This window comes from Nelumbo lutea, chromosome 1 (genome assembly GCF_056320005.1).
Source record: "Nelumbo lutea isolate HS-2025 chromosome 1, American lotus-T2T, whole genome shotgun sequence".
NCBI classification, from domain to species: domain Eukaryota; kingdom Viridiplantae; phylum Streptophyta; class Magnoliopsida; order Proteales; family Nelumbonaceae; genus Nelumbo; species Nelumbo lutea.
In genome coordinates this window covers 37,346,650-37,361,665 of record NC_142684.1, presented here as the reverse complement: position 1 = coordinate 37,361,665, position 15,016 = coordinate 37,346,650, and the positions used below count along the sequence as shown (strand labels likewise).

Genomic DNA, 15,016 nt, shown 5'->3' with positions numbered 1-15,016 from the left:
TTCCATCATAAAACATGAGCTTTGATCCAACCATTATTAATAATTGGGTGGACAACTTTACCAATATGACAAAAAAAAAAAACAGATTCTCTACTTTTTGAAAAAGCATATTAAATTCTTTAACTTGATAATAATACATGATTTAATAATACAAAAATAACCATGTGCTAATTTATAAGTTTAAATTTTAGCAAAAGACTTATATGTTCAAAATGATAATAATAATAATAGTAGTAGTGTTTAAACCATTTTTTACTACTATCCATGTTCTTTTTGGTCTACCCCGGACTCTTCTATCCCCTTTCAATTATTGTTAGTTATTCATAGTTTAATAAATAATAATAAATCATTAATTAAAATAACAAAATCCACTTAAGCTAATATCATTACTAAGAACTCCTTTGGGAAGGCTGTTACATTGGTTTATTAAGTTGCATTGATTGAGTTACTTAGGAGGAATTCCCTAAGAAAAAATTAATTTGTAAAAGAAATCATAGTTTTATGACTAACATGGCCAAGTCTGTCTGTCCCGGGTCTAAACAAATATTATTATGCTTAGGGTATGGGCTGAGTTGGGCCAAACAATCTTAAAAACTGTTAATACATTATCAAAATTTTGCTCAAGATATTTTACTTTTTTAGTTCATTGATCTAAACAATGGGGGTAGCCCATCCCCTATAGCTTCTTTAGCAACAATATTAATAAATTTTATCTAAAAATAGTTAAAAGCAAAAAGTAATGCATGCATATGTTGTACTCAGTTTGGTTCAATCCAATTACAAATGTCACATTGCTCTTAGATGGTGAAACTTGGGCAAGTTGGGTCAGGTTGAGGGTCAACTCAAGCTCAACCTTAAGTCTTAAGCCTCGATATCGGGCTTAGATTAATTTAATTAAGACTATAACCTAATTTTATATATTTACTAATATATAAGTATTTTAAATATTTAAGTAATATTTATAACAAATTGTAACATTTAATCATTAATAAGATAAAATATATAAAATAGAACACTAACAAATAATATGAAAAATAGTCATTTTATTAAATAATTAGCAATTTTATTAAAAAAATAATGTAATTAATTTGAATGACTAAACTATTAAATTATTTTTATAATAAATTAGTAAAATAAAGATTACTTGTTTTAAACAACATTGCATCTTTTATAATAGTTATTAGTTTCTGTTATTTTATTTTCCCTTGACAAATCCTCTCCATTGCATGGGTCCCACTAGTGTGATATATAAATGTGGTGGTCTCCTTGAAGTCGAAGAAAGGCTTAGAGTTTTTAGGCAAAAAGAGTAGGCTATAAGGATCTGTTGACAGAGTTGTGTTCCTTTTATGATCCATTGTTTCTCTTTTTTATAAGGAGAGATCCCAAGGTCTTGAGGGGAAAGAGCCAAAAGGGGTTTGATTCCTATTTCGAAAGGGGATCTTCAATTCGGTGTTAGTTGACAAAGGGGCACTACTAGGGGTTTGTCATGTATCTCATGAGATCTTTCTAAGACGAAATTTCCTTTCATATGAGGATTCTCATACTACACGTATGTTACTTCCCTTTGCGGGTCTCCTGTAGTGACGTGGTGCGGGTGACATAAGAGATAATTTGACCTGTTTTTGTTTGGACCTTCTAGATGTCTTATTACATGCGATTTTGGTTTGATGGTACATGTTTTCATCCATCACAAGACTGTGATGGCTTTGAGTGCATCGCAGTTTTGTGACGAGTTATGGACTCGTTGCAGACCTACGCCAACTTGTGTTTTGCCAATGGTGTTTCTGTGTGTAGGTGTGATACATTCATTACAATCACAATCAATATAGACAACATGTAATTATAATAAGAAGACTATCGAATTTATTCTTGGTATGAAATGAGGTTAAAATCTGTTATTGGTATGAAAAGCATGGATGACAAAATAACACTACATCATAAGTATCGCATAATCTTAACACCACTAAATTTTCTCAAAGTAGGGGGTTGACTTATACTTTCCTACCTCCCAATCAGATGGCATCTATGGCTGAAATGAGAAGAACAAAGAATTGCATATAAGCTCTCAAAAGTTTTGGAATAAAACTTGTAGATTAGGGTTGGGGAAGACAGAAAGGTTAAGAAAGAGAGAGGGGGAACGTGAAGTTTTAGAAAATGATATAAAAAATTATATAAATAATGAAAGAAATATTTTTAGTAAATTATTGCACATGGGAAGAACGCCACACGTTTAAAGAACAAGTGGCAAGACTACAGCAGATTCCGACTCTCATATGATGATTGATGAGTGATAAAAGGCATTAAAAAAGAGCAGACGAACAATAAAAGAAAGACGGTTGCTCCGCATTTTAAGCTCATGTAAGATGGAGGACGGTTTGTGCACTATTGCCACTCTTGCTAGAAATCACTTCGATGCAGTTTTGGATATTAAAACTTATAAATTGGGCTTTACCGCAAGACGGAAGCCCATAATTTAGTTGTGAATTTCTCAAATTTTCTTATCCCAATAAGTCCCGTCCATGCGCGATGAACCTGAGGAATATCATTCAAAGACTGTGAGCTCAAAGAGGATTGTTTACAAACATATTTATCAAGAAGAAGCAAATCAGGGTACAGATCCTAAGTCTTCCGGTGAAAGTTGTAAGTTACCTTCCTCGTTTGCGTTTATTTGGTATGGTGATTTGTGGGGACGTCCTACCCCCGTCTTGTGTAATAAAAAAAGACCGCTACTCCGCTGCAGAAGCCCAGCTCTGTTACTGGTTACCGCGAAGCAGGATATCCCCATATGGACGTAGAAACACCACCTCCATGCCCAAAGGAGCCTCCGAAAATCCACCGCCTCGACCAGTCGGTCGTCAACAGGATTGCCGCCGGGGAGGTCATTCAACGCCCCGTCTCCGCCGTCAAGGAGCTAGTAGAGAATAGCCTCGATGCTTCTGCCACCTCCATCAGTGTCGTTGTTAAGGACGGAGGTCTCAAGTTCATCCAAGTCTCCGATGACGGCCATGGAATCCGGGTAAGAAAACGCGATAAGCCTACATTTTCTCTGTTCCAATGGAAACGACAGAAGCACATAGAGATAGGTGGAAAGATTCTGGGTTTAGGTTCTTCTTTCTTCGTTTAGTTCTTTCTGTGAGTTTTGAGTTTTTTCTCATTTTATTTGATTCATTGTTTCCTTAGTATGAAGACTTGCCAATACTCTGCGAAAGGCACACCACGTCGAAGCTATCGGCATTCGAGGACTTAGAGACTATAAAATCAATGGGATTTAGGGGAGAGGCATTGGCCAGCATGACGTATGTTGGCCATGTTACAGTGACGACGATAACAGAAGGCCAGTTGCATGGTTACAGGTGCGTGTTTAATGGAAAAGAAACTCAAACTAGTTTGTTTGGTACTCAATGTCGGGTTAACTAGTGATGAACAAGCTGGATGCTGGAACTATTTTACTTTTTTTTTCTTTGTTAATTGGTTATTTTGATTATTTAGGCTTTTGAGTGCTATTTAGGGTATCTTATAGAGATGGTTCCATGGAGCATGAACCTAAAGCTTGTGCTGCTGTTAAAGGGACTCAGATAATGGTAAGACGATCGGGCTGTACTGTACCAGATACCCCCAAATATAAAACTAAAGTCTGAAGTTTTTATGTGCGTAATATTTGCTTTAATTTCTCTATTTGATTAGTTTTTTTCGCTTTCAGATTGAGAATCTATTCTATAACATGAGCGCTAGGAGGAAAACGTTGCAGAATTCTGCAGATGATTATTCGAAGATAGTAGATTTGATAAGCCGGTTTGCAATTCATCACATAAATGTTGGCTTTTCTTGCAGAAAGGTTGGTATCTGAGCTTTGATCCATCCCTTAGTCATTTAGTTGTATTTTTTTTATAGAAAAATGAAATTTATTGAAAAAATGAAGTACATTGATGGAAAGGTGTTAAGGAAACACCTTAAAGCAAATAAAAACCATGTAACAGAACAATATTTGGCATTTCAATTGTTTCTCGAAACCTGTCTCCAAACTCTGATCTAGAAGTCTGAGCATAATCTGGAAGGACCAGCATTCAGTCTATAATCTTTTTACCAATGCTAGCCACAACCCTTTCAATCATCCAACATTTGTCTTCAAACATCCTTCTGCTTTTCTTCCAAATTCACCAATAAACTGCAAAAGTACAAATGAAGTACAACTCTAGAAGATTTTGGATTTCTTACTTCCCTGAATCTTTGGCTACATAGAGAAAATTTCTTCTGGTGACAACGGCTGAAAACATCTCACTCGTAAAAGAGAAGAACAAAACCTCCAAATAAAATCAACCACCCTTAATGATGCAAAAAATGTCTTACATCCTTCTCTTCTCTAAGACGCATGAGACACATGCTTGCTAAGTTAATTCCTCTGCTCTTTAAATAATCTGCTATCAAAATATTGTCAATCGTTTACTGGCTAAGCAAAACTTCTCAAACAAATGCTTGTCAGGGGCAAATGTCTCTGTATAATCAATTCCATAAGTTTGAGAGATATCCTTGGCTATCAATTTCGCTTTGTACCTTTCTACCGACCATGAGCCCAATGTTTAACAGAGGATACCTAGTTACACCCTACAGGTTCTTTACCTTCAGGAAGGTCAACCAACCCCCAAGTGTTGTTCTTGTGAAGAGCATTGATTTCCTCCAGCATAGCATTCTTCCACTCAAGAGTTTTTAGATCCTTTGCAACAAATTTAGGGATAGAAACACTAGAAATAGTAGATAAGAAAGTACAATAAAAAGGAAACAGGTTTTTACAAATAATGAAATGGCTGATGGGGTGCTTAGTAGTGTATGAATGGGCGCCTTTATGAATGGCAATGGGAACATCAAGGTCATAGTTAGGATTACAAAGAGAGATAACACCTGGCTCAATGGGACATGCACTACTCTTCAGGCTTGCCTCTTGAGAGTCCACTGGTTCAGGTGGTGCGGTCTTAGGCAAATCTGTATATGGTGATGTGAGTTGGCCCTTTTGGCAATGAGGATGTGAACAAGATTACATGTACTGAACAGGGGAACAAGTGGTAGCATGATGAGGAGGTGCAAGAGATTTAGATGTCAGAGTTTCAAAAATAGGAAGAGGAAGCTGAACTTGTCTCTTCTCAAGGTTACTATTCTTCCCCTGAGGAGAGGTATTAAAGAAAGGTTGAGACACAACAAAGGGCACATCCATTGATATGTAGACACACTAGGAAGAGGGATCATAACATTTTTTTTTTTGATTGGAAACAGAATAATCAAAAGGTACAACAAGAGGTTGTGGATATAAACAAGAAAATATCATTATAGCCCATCCACCCATTTAAGTTACATCAAAGCCCAGAGTTTGCCAATACATCAGCCAAGGTATTAGCTGACCTTTGTACCCACTAGATTTTTGTTTGTAATTATAATTACTTTGAAAAATATTTAAACCATCTAATTTCGTTCTTGAAACACCATGCTACCTAGCTTATGACCACCATAGAATAGCCTTTAATAATCAATCTTTCAGCATCCATCTCCTTGACTTTTTGTAACTTCAAAACTTGCTGCCAATATCTCTGCCCTTATTGAATCTCCTTCTCCTATGAGACCTGAATACAGTGCTAGGATACTTCTGTTCTCATCCCTTATTGCACCTTCAATACCCAAGGGCCTAGGATTACCCCTACTCCCGTCAACGTTCAGCTTCCGCCACCTCCTACAGTCCTACTTGGGGATGCCTATTCCTTTATGACTTTTGACTTTATAGAGGATGAAACCGTAACTCTCCCCACTGTCTAAGTATATCATCAAGGGTGTAATGAGAAAACAAATCCAATGTCCTCACCCATTGTGTGACAAACTCTTAGTGCAATAGTTTCAACTACTGCTCTTGTGCACTTCCACATGACTTACCTCTTTTCTTTGAACATCGTAGTAGTGAAGCTGGGGCATCAAACAACCTATACAAACTAAAAGGAGGATCCAACCTGCAACCACAAAGAGCTGGAAACCAATTCCAAATAGAATAGGGAGATTAGTAGGTGATATGGTGTCTCACCATTCAATTTGCACATGATACACCGGTTAGGAGATAATTGCCAGCTGGGTCAATTTCTTTTTGCAACATGTCACAAGTTTGATACTTCCATGGAAAACTTCCCAACATTGATTTTGGGAGGTGTAGGAGTATACCAAACCTCCTTCACAGGAAAGGACCCAAGCAGGGGGAGACCTTGACCAACATCAAAAGAAGAGCTACAAGGAAAACTTCCAAAAGAGTTAGAAACCCAATTGGGTGTGTTTTCAGAAATGAGGAGGGTGTGGCAATTGGTCTCTTTTTGAGGCCAATTGGAATGGGTGATTCTCTCAGAGCTGAGTTTCAGCTGTTATCGAAGGAACTCAAAGGGCAATCGAACTGAACATCACCAAATTGGTCATAGAGGGTGACTCTAAATTGGTAGTGGATTAGCTGAAAAATGATACTGCTAATTTACAGCAATGAGAAGAGGAAATTCAATTGGTTAACTAAGAATATTGAGGTGAAGAGATGAGTTGGGTTAAAAGAAGTGCTAATTCCTTTGCTGATGGGTTAGCTAAACAAGGGGCAACTAGGGACTTTTTATTCTGGGCTATCTTGTAAATTTTTCTCTTGTTTTCTTGTCTGAATAGGTGAGATAAGAGAGTTTATCTCCCTTTTATTGTGCCCTTGTACCATTTCTCTCTAATCTTAATGAAACATGTGAGTTATTGATAAAAATAAAGGGAAAAACAAGATGGTGTGGAAAAGATAGTGGTAACTGGAGTCCAAGTAGGCAAATTGCTGGGGGTCTCCATGTTAGGTGGGGAAGAGTTTGTGAGAGAAATGTTTTGGGAATTGGAAATGAAATATCCTATGTGTGAGGAAAGCTCTGATGGAGAGTCTTGAGAATTGGGAGGGTGCATATAGGGTCGAATTTCAAATCAAAGATGTGGGGGGTGAGTTTTTTTTGGGTTTGGAGTTTATCATGGGTATTGGTATATTGGTTTTAATTTATTAAGGGTTGGGGATGAAATTTGTACTCTAAAGGGGTCTTGGAAGTTTTTGAGATAAAAGGTAAAGTATTTCAATAACAGAAGACTGAAAAAAGATCCAGCCTTGCCCACTGAGGAACTGAGCAAGGAAAAGCTTTGTACAACTCAGAAAAACCAAAAAAGAACATCATACAAAAAGATTTCTATTACCAAAAGGTAAAGGTGTCTTGGAAGTTTCTTTGTTACGAGTGTTGAGCTTTTTCTTTCTGTCGTGGCCTCATGGGTGATATCTTATCACCCTACTTGTAACCTTTTTTCTCTTTGATAAAATTTTTCTTTTTTATTTTTATTACCAAAAAAATAAAAGCACTCCTAACAACATTATGGAAATTGATTTCTATTTAATGCCTCATTTTGACCATTCTTTCCATTTCTTGTTTTTCTTTTTAATTTTTCCCTACTTAGCATGGTGCTGCCAGACCTGATGTTCACACAGTTGCTACATCCTCAAGAATTGATGCGATCAGATCTGTTTACGGAGTTGTGGTTGCTCGTGACCTAATGAGCATAACTGCTGCAGAGAATGACCCATCTAGACCAGTGTTTGAGATGAATGGGTTTATCTCCAATTCAAATTACAGTGCGAAGAAGATAACTATGGTTCTTTTTATCAATGGTTAGTTTATCTGGATGATTTTACAAATCAACATTTTTCTCTATTCTGTTGATCTTTATCTGTTGTACTTTGGTTGCAATGTACTGGGTGCATATGAATGTTGAATTTGAATGATTCATTTGTTCGTTCTCTCCATGTCTGTTTTTCTCATTTTGTGTTTATGTGTGTGAGGGGGGGGGGGTTAGTCCACTTCCTTTTATATATAGCAATAGTTATATACATCTTTAATATAAGAATATTATTTGTTCCATCTTTAATATTATTTGTGTTGCTGATCAAAAGAGAGAGAGAGAGAGAGAGAGAGAGAGAGAGAGAGAGAGAGAGAGAGTTTGGGGCAATCAAGAAGTGAGACCCCTGTCTCTTCCATTGTTATATATAGCTATGTGGAGATTTACAAATAAAACCTTGATTAGTAGAGGATTCATCATCACCATTATCATCATCCATGCCTAATCCCTTATCCCAACTATATGGGGTTGGCTACATGAATCCTGTTTCATCCATCTGTTCTATTTAGAACCATATCCACTGTTAAATTATTAGTGCTTAAATCATTTCTTACTATTTCTACCCATGTCCTTTTTGGTCTACCCGAACTCTTTTGGCCCCTTCCTCATTAGTAGAGGATTTAGAAGAGAAAATTAAATTACTGCCCTTGATAAGTGATGACAAATGAGACAACTTTTCAACAGTCCCCCTCAAATGTCCTTGGTAGAAGATAGGAACATAATGTTTATAGCAATGTGGGGCTGCATGGACCAAGCCAAGACATCACCACAAGATTTTCTTTCTGCCACTTAAGGTGGTATAGAGGATCATCTAACTGGGCTTTTTTTTTCTCCCTCACAGTGAGGTACCCTAGCTTCCCTTCTCCACCAATATTGTAATTTTAGTGATTGTGACCGCTCAGAAAAATTGTTTCCATCAAGTTTAGCTGTAGTGATTTGGAAATGTAGGCTATCAATAGACTCTATAGAGAACCTTGAGGCATTCTTTAAGACTTGAACTTGGAACAATAAGCCATCAAGCCAAAAATAGGGCAAAATTAGCACTGGGACTAGAGGACAGCACCAAGAACAATCACCAAATCACCAACCAGTTAAAGACAACACTCATTCATAAAAAAAAAGCCAGTTAGGGACAACACAATGAAGTCACCATCTGATGTGTATAGAGGTGTACAGAGACTATGGATTTGACATCCGGAAAGTTGGGAAGATGGAAGAGAGAATGAGGGTGCTGAATGCAAGTCTGGTAGGGAGGTTCATAGGTTTGGATTTGGATATGGAGAAGGTTGAGGCATGGGCGAGTCTTGAATGGGGAAAAGTGAAGGTAATGGGTGTCAGAAAGTTGAATGGAGGATTGTTCCTATTCATGTTTCACAACAGAGAAATGGTGGGAAGGATTTTGAAGTTAGAATCATCGGTGGAAAGGGTGTTCGAATGTTTGATCTCTGACTTGGATGGTGATTTCTGGAAACAGGTGCGTTAAGTAATTTTTTTTTTTTTTTTTGGAGAGAAGGTAAAGTAAAGATTTGTATTAAAGTATGCTGTAGACACAAAGTACAAGCGTTAACAGATCAACCATGTACAGCCAGGAACTGAACTATACATCAGGATTCAGAAAAAGATTCCCAAAAATTTCAATGAAGAAACATCAAAAAACAAGATTCAAAAAAAGAAAAAAACTGATCAGCTTATCTGATTAACCAAAAAGAATGTTGTTTTCAAAATACTGGTTGCGTGGAATTCTTCTAAACAGATCTGTAGCTGAAAGCCAGGAATGGGTTGAAGCCATGATCTGATGCACCACCTTGTCCAAAGCCCAGCTTTCTTTCTCAAAAATCCTTCTATTTCTCTCCTTCCACAGTCTTCAGCAAAATGGCGTGGGAGATTGTGCTCCACAAAAGCTTCCCTTTTTAATTTAAACCCAACAGGTGCATTAAGCAATGGAAGAAGGGTGGTGTGGATTGACGTAATCGGGATCCCACTTCCTGCCTGGAGCATACTCATGTTCAAACTGATTGGTGATTGTTGTGGGAAGTTGATATGGCAGGATTGCTGGTTGAGGTGGAAGAAATCTCAATCATTCTGAACAGTTTAGAGTTGCAGTCTGCTTGGGAAAGATATGAGTTAAGATTAGTGGTAGAAGGTGAGGACGGAACATTTCTGAGTTCGTTAAAGGCAAGTAAGTGTAGAGAATTTGACTTGGATTCAAAGGAGGAAGAGTTGGTGTGCAAGAACCAGAAAAACAGAGCAAAGGAAGGGGAGTTGAAGGGTCAGATGCAAGAAGAAGATGAAGGTGAGGTGGAGGCTTGAAGGGCAAAAATGGAATTTTAGGGGGGAGCGAGGGAGTCAAAGATGGAAGACATGGGGGGGGGGGAGAAGGTGGGGGTAAAGTAAAAAGACTTAAGCGATGAACATAGACCGAAGGGGCTGGGGGTTTTTAAATGGAGGGGCATAGTTGGGAAAAAATTGAAATAATTGGGTAGTTTGAGAAATTCAAAGAAAAGGTCAGCATCAGTTTGGAGAAAGAATTCGAAGAGCCCAAGAGAGGAATAGGTTTGGGTGGTTACAAGGTTTGAGAAGGACAAGGAGTATTTGAAGGTGCTGAGAGAGGGGAGAAGAGTTGGGGAGCTTGAATGCTTGATAGAGACAGCATGGCAGGATCAAACTGAGTCTCAAGAAAAGGCAATAGAGGATCGGATTGCTAGAGAACAGAGGCAACCTAACAAAGTGAGAGCTTTGAAAGGTGGTGAGATTGTGAGAATTCAGTGATGGTGCAGAACCAGACTACTCAGCAAGCGGTAGGTGGCATTTCTGATTCTTCAGAGAAGCTGATAGAGAGGGATCGAAGAACAAGGGAAGAAGAAAAGGGAAATGCTCTAAAGGAGGGGTCTGATGCTGATCTGTTCAATGAAGAGGTAAGTACATCTGGCTCATACATATATATTGCCTTGGATGAGCAAAGGGAGGAAAGTGCAGAGGTGAATAAGAGGGTAGTGGAAGAAGAGGAGAGGGGAGAAGGTGGGAAGAGAAATTTTTCGTTTGAAGCTGAAGGCAGTGGTGCACAAAAGAGGGTTTATAACAGGAAAAGGAGGTGTTCGGACTGGTGAAGCTAGTGTGAAGGGGGGGAAGGGTGAGAGTAGGGTAGGAGAACTTGGAGGGAGAGATAGTTTAGAAACTGATTTCAGTCATATATTTTCTTTCCTTTTCTTGTCTTTTGGGGGCACCTTTTTATGTTGTACCATATGCACAATATATTCTTTTTATTTTTTCTTGTGAGAAGGACATAATGGTCCTTTCTCAGCTACATACAGAATATATATATATATATATAGGGCTGAACCCCTATTTCTGTTATAGGAAAGGAAGAAAAGAAAAGGTGGAAGAAGAACTATTAGATTGAGGTTTGATTCTTGGGTTTGTAAGGGAGATTGAATGACTATTAGATTGACTTACCTGCATCGGTTTGGGGTCTTTTTGGAAGCTGTTCTGATTAGAACAAGTTTTCCCTTTTTCTTTTTCTGGAAAATTGCATTCAGCCTTACAGTTTCTCTTCCTTCTCTCGACTGCATCTATCACCTTGAAACTTTAGATCTGAAGTTGCCCAGGTCAGTTTTTATCATATACATTTTTTTTTTCTGAATCAGATTGGATTTGAGGGGTGTTCTTCCCTCTTCTTTGTTCGACAGTCCTATGAATTTACCTTATTTGGACTTTCACCTGTTATCGCTCTTGTTCTGGCTGTTCTCTTGATTGGGTTTTGATCCCTTCAGTGTTGTGTGCTGATCTATTTCATCTCTATTATCAAGTGTAGACCTGTATTGGTAAAGTGGTTGCCTAGTTTTCTTATTTTTCTTTGGATTCTCTTGAATCTTTCTGCTGAAATGGTGTAAGACAATGGATTTATACAAGTACATGGACCTGACTGACTCGACATAGACCCGAGGTAGACTGGACTGGTTCAAGTCAATTACACAATCAAGCAAAGCTATTTGCACTAGTTTAAATAGTTTGCTAGAATGGCATGCACATTAATTAGGCATAAGGGTAAAATTGGCAAAGAAAAAAATAAAGAAGATTCTGAAAATGGAGCTTCAAGTCACTATGAATAGGGCCCGGTACCCATATGAGGACCCATTAATAACACATGGGTTAAACCCATTAAGGGGAGAGGGGGCCCATCCCTTCCCTTTTTCTCTATCATTTCCACCGACTTCACTCTCTCCATGTTCAGAACCACCAACTTCACCACTGCTATCTTCCTCTAGATCAATAGAGAGTAAGACCATCTTCATCCTTTTGGTTGTCTTACAAATGGCTTTGGAGAAAAGAGACATTTTGCTTGTGAAGTTCGATAGAACTAATTATGCATTTTGGAAGTTCCACTTTCAATTCTTGTTGAAGGAAATGGTCTTTGGGGGTAAGTCACCTCCTCACAACCAGAAATTGATATTTATATAAAATACATAAAGGACAGATTTGTTCTCAAGATACAAAATAATGTACAAAAAAGGTACAAGAAAAAAGAATATAGTGTACACGGAGTATAATATAAACATACTTCCAAGATACATAAGAAGTAAAAAGACAAAATTAACCCTCTTTACACTCCCCCCTCAAACTGATGCTGAGGAATGCACATTAATTTGTCCATGAAATAGGTGTGCTGTGCTCTCGACGTAGCTTTAGCAAGAAGAGTTGCAATCAAAAGTCTAGAAGTGACATGGGGGAGAGGGATATGACCCACAAGGTGGAGATCCCTAATAAAGCGACAATCAACTTCAACGGTGTTTAATATGAAGGTCATGTAAAATAGCCTTGAGCCAAATAATCTCATTGCAGACAGAGGACATGGCCCTCTGTTCTCCTTTAGTGGAAGATTTAGAAACAGTAGATTGCTTTTTACACTTCCAAGATATGCAAGAATAGCCTAGAAGTACACACCAACCAGTAGTAGATTTTTGAGTGTCTAGGCAACCAGCGTAATCAGCATCTGCATAGGCAGAAAGATGGAGATTCGATGATGATGAAAAGAGTAGGCCATGAGATAAGGTCCTTTTGACATATCTAATGATATGGTAAACAATTGACAAGTGTAATTGTCGAGGAGAAGACACAGACTGTTATGGGCCCGCGAATAGGATCTCGTCACGGGTCGGTCCACTGAGAAAACCTCCTGTTTTCCCTTGTTCCTCCCTTTCCTTGAAGAACCTATCTTGCCTCCCTAAAAGGTGATTTGTTCAAGAGATCACCAACTCTCCTTTGCTCTCTTTCTTGACTGAAATTTTCGATGCCTTTATTGAATAATATCAGCTCCTTAAATAGGAGATTACAAGAGATAAGAGTCCTACTTTTAGGAAGACTCCTTGCTAATTAGGAAGAATCCCTACTAATCTATCCTACTGAACTGATAAGATCAGATACGACTGAACTGATAAGATAAGAACACTGAATAGATAAGACTCCTACTAATCCCTGCTACTGAAAGCAGATAAGGTAAGAATACTGAATAGATACGATAGGATGAGAACACTAAATTGCTGCTGCTGAGAACACTAAATTACTGCTGCTGCTGCTGGCGCCCACATCACAGGCCGACTTACAACCTGCACAACATATGATATATCCGGGTGTGCCATTGTGAGATAAATCAAGCTGCCCACTAACTAATGACAGAGGGTAGGGTCTTCAAGGAGAGTACCATCATCCTCATTGAGTTTCAAATTGATTTCCAAGGGAGTGTCAACCAACTTAGAATTAGTGAGATCAGCCATCTTAACAAGGTCAGCTGCATACTTATGTTGGTTAGCAAAGTAACCATGAGAGTTATGTGACACCTCCAAACCCAAAAACTAAGTTAAATGACCCAAGTCCTTCATCTTAAAGGATTCATTCAATAGTCTCTTCAAATCAACAATCCCTTTTTGATCATCTCCTGTAGTGATAATATCAACATATAACAGAAGCGTAGTCATTCCTTGAGGCCAGTGTAAAAAAAATAGAGAATAACCTAAGGGGCTTTGAATAAATCCAGAATTAGTGATGATAGACTCAAATCACTCAAACCATGCTCTAGGAGCCCCCCATTCAAAGATCTCTTGAGGCGACGTACAAGATGGGGGTTGTTGCGATACCCTAAAGAAGGCTTCATATACATAATTTCCTACGAAGAAAAACATCACATCCATTTGATGAATCTTCCAATGTTTAATTGCAGAGGTAGCAAAAAATAATTGACAGTATTCCTCTTTCCCATTAGTGCAAATATCTCATCATAATCTATCATGTACTCTTGCTTATAGCCTTGATCAACAAGACTAGATTTATATTGGTCAAGGCTCCCATCTAATTTCAGCTTTGCAGATTAAATCCATCTGCCACCAATAACAAAAGCATTGGGAAGGCGAGGCTAGGCGACAGGGGGGTGCCTAATTGCCTAGGTGGTGGATTTTTTTTAAGTAAAAACATGTATCCTAGGGTTGTTCCCTAGGTTCCATAATCATATTTCCTTAATAAATATCCATAAATTTCATAAGAAAAGCATAAACTTCATGTTAAAGTATAGAAAGAAAAGACAAGGTGGAAGAAGAAGAAGAAGAAAAGATTAGTATATAAAAACACAAAATTAGTAAAGAAAAAGAAGAAAATGTGTTGATTGGACAACATTTTATGTTCTTTCTTACTTATTGGTTCAGGTTTTGAAGCCTTTGAGGGTTCAATATAGCATTTAGCAATGTTTGTGTTTATTAAACGCTAACAAATAAGAAAATAAAAAAAAGAAATTAGTATATAAACACACAAAATGAATATTTTAGTTTAAAAATGTCTATTTTATAATTATAACCTAAAAAAATTAAGAATATAAAAGTTTATTATAACACGCTATAGAAAACTGCTTGGCAATTAGGTGAGGCGAGACTCCCAGGGCACCTTGTCGCCTAGGTGTCGCCTTGACAACTATGATTGGGAGGAAGTGAAACAATCTCCCAAGTGTCATTTTGTAGAAGGGCCTGAGGTTTAATGTCCATGGCATCTTTTCAATGGGGAATAATGACAACTTGTTGGTAAGACTTAGGAATATCTGTAGAAGATAGCATAGTAGAAAATAATGTTTTTAAACTGTTGTTGACCCGGACAATCGGACCGTTTGGCCTGGAAATCGTTCAAGCAACCGGTTTTGTTTCACCCTTAACCTGTTCTTGGGCCAAAAACCTTTGGTTTGGTCAAAGAACCATTGACCCGGGTGGTCGAACCTTCAACCCGTTTGACCCGAACAATGGTTCGTAGTTTAACAAGAGGCATAGGTGATTGAGATATGAGGGCT

At 37.9% G+C, this 15,016-nt stretch overlaps 1 protein-coding gene across 2 annotated transcripts in view; it reads left to right on the top strand.

Annotated features, from left to right (window-relative positions):
• Positions 1-2,264: 2,264 nt before the first annotated feature.
• MLH1 (MUTL-homolog 1) overlaps positions 2,265-15,016 on the top strand; it is a 104,514-nt gene continuing 91,762 nt past the window's right edge. The window contains exons 1-6 of one of the 2 annotated variants that reach the window (XM_088982022.1): positions 2,265-2,640; positions 2,741-3,016; positions 3,181-3,353; positions 3,509-3,581; positions 3,701-3,835; positions 7,477-7,687. In XM_088982022.1, coding sequence (XP_088838148.1) covers positions 2,786-3,016; positions 3,181-3,353; positions 3,509-3,581; positions 3,701-3,835; positions 7,477-7,687 — 823 coding nt within the window. In that variant the 5' untranslated portion in view covers positions 2,265-2,640; positions 2,741-2,785. Of the gene's footprint in view, positions 2,641-2,740; positions 3,017-3,180; positions 3,354-3,489; positions 3,582-3,700; positions 3,836-7,476; positions 7,688-15,016 lie in introns of both variants that reach the window. The other variant, XM_088982102.1, reaches the window with a different exon arrangement.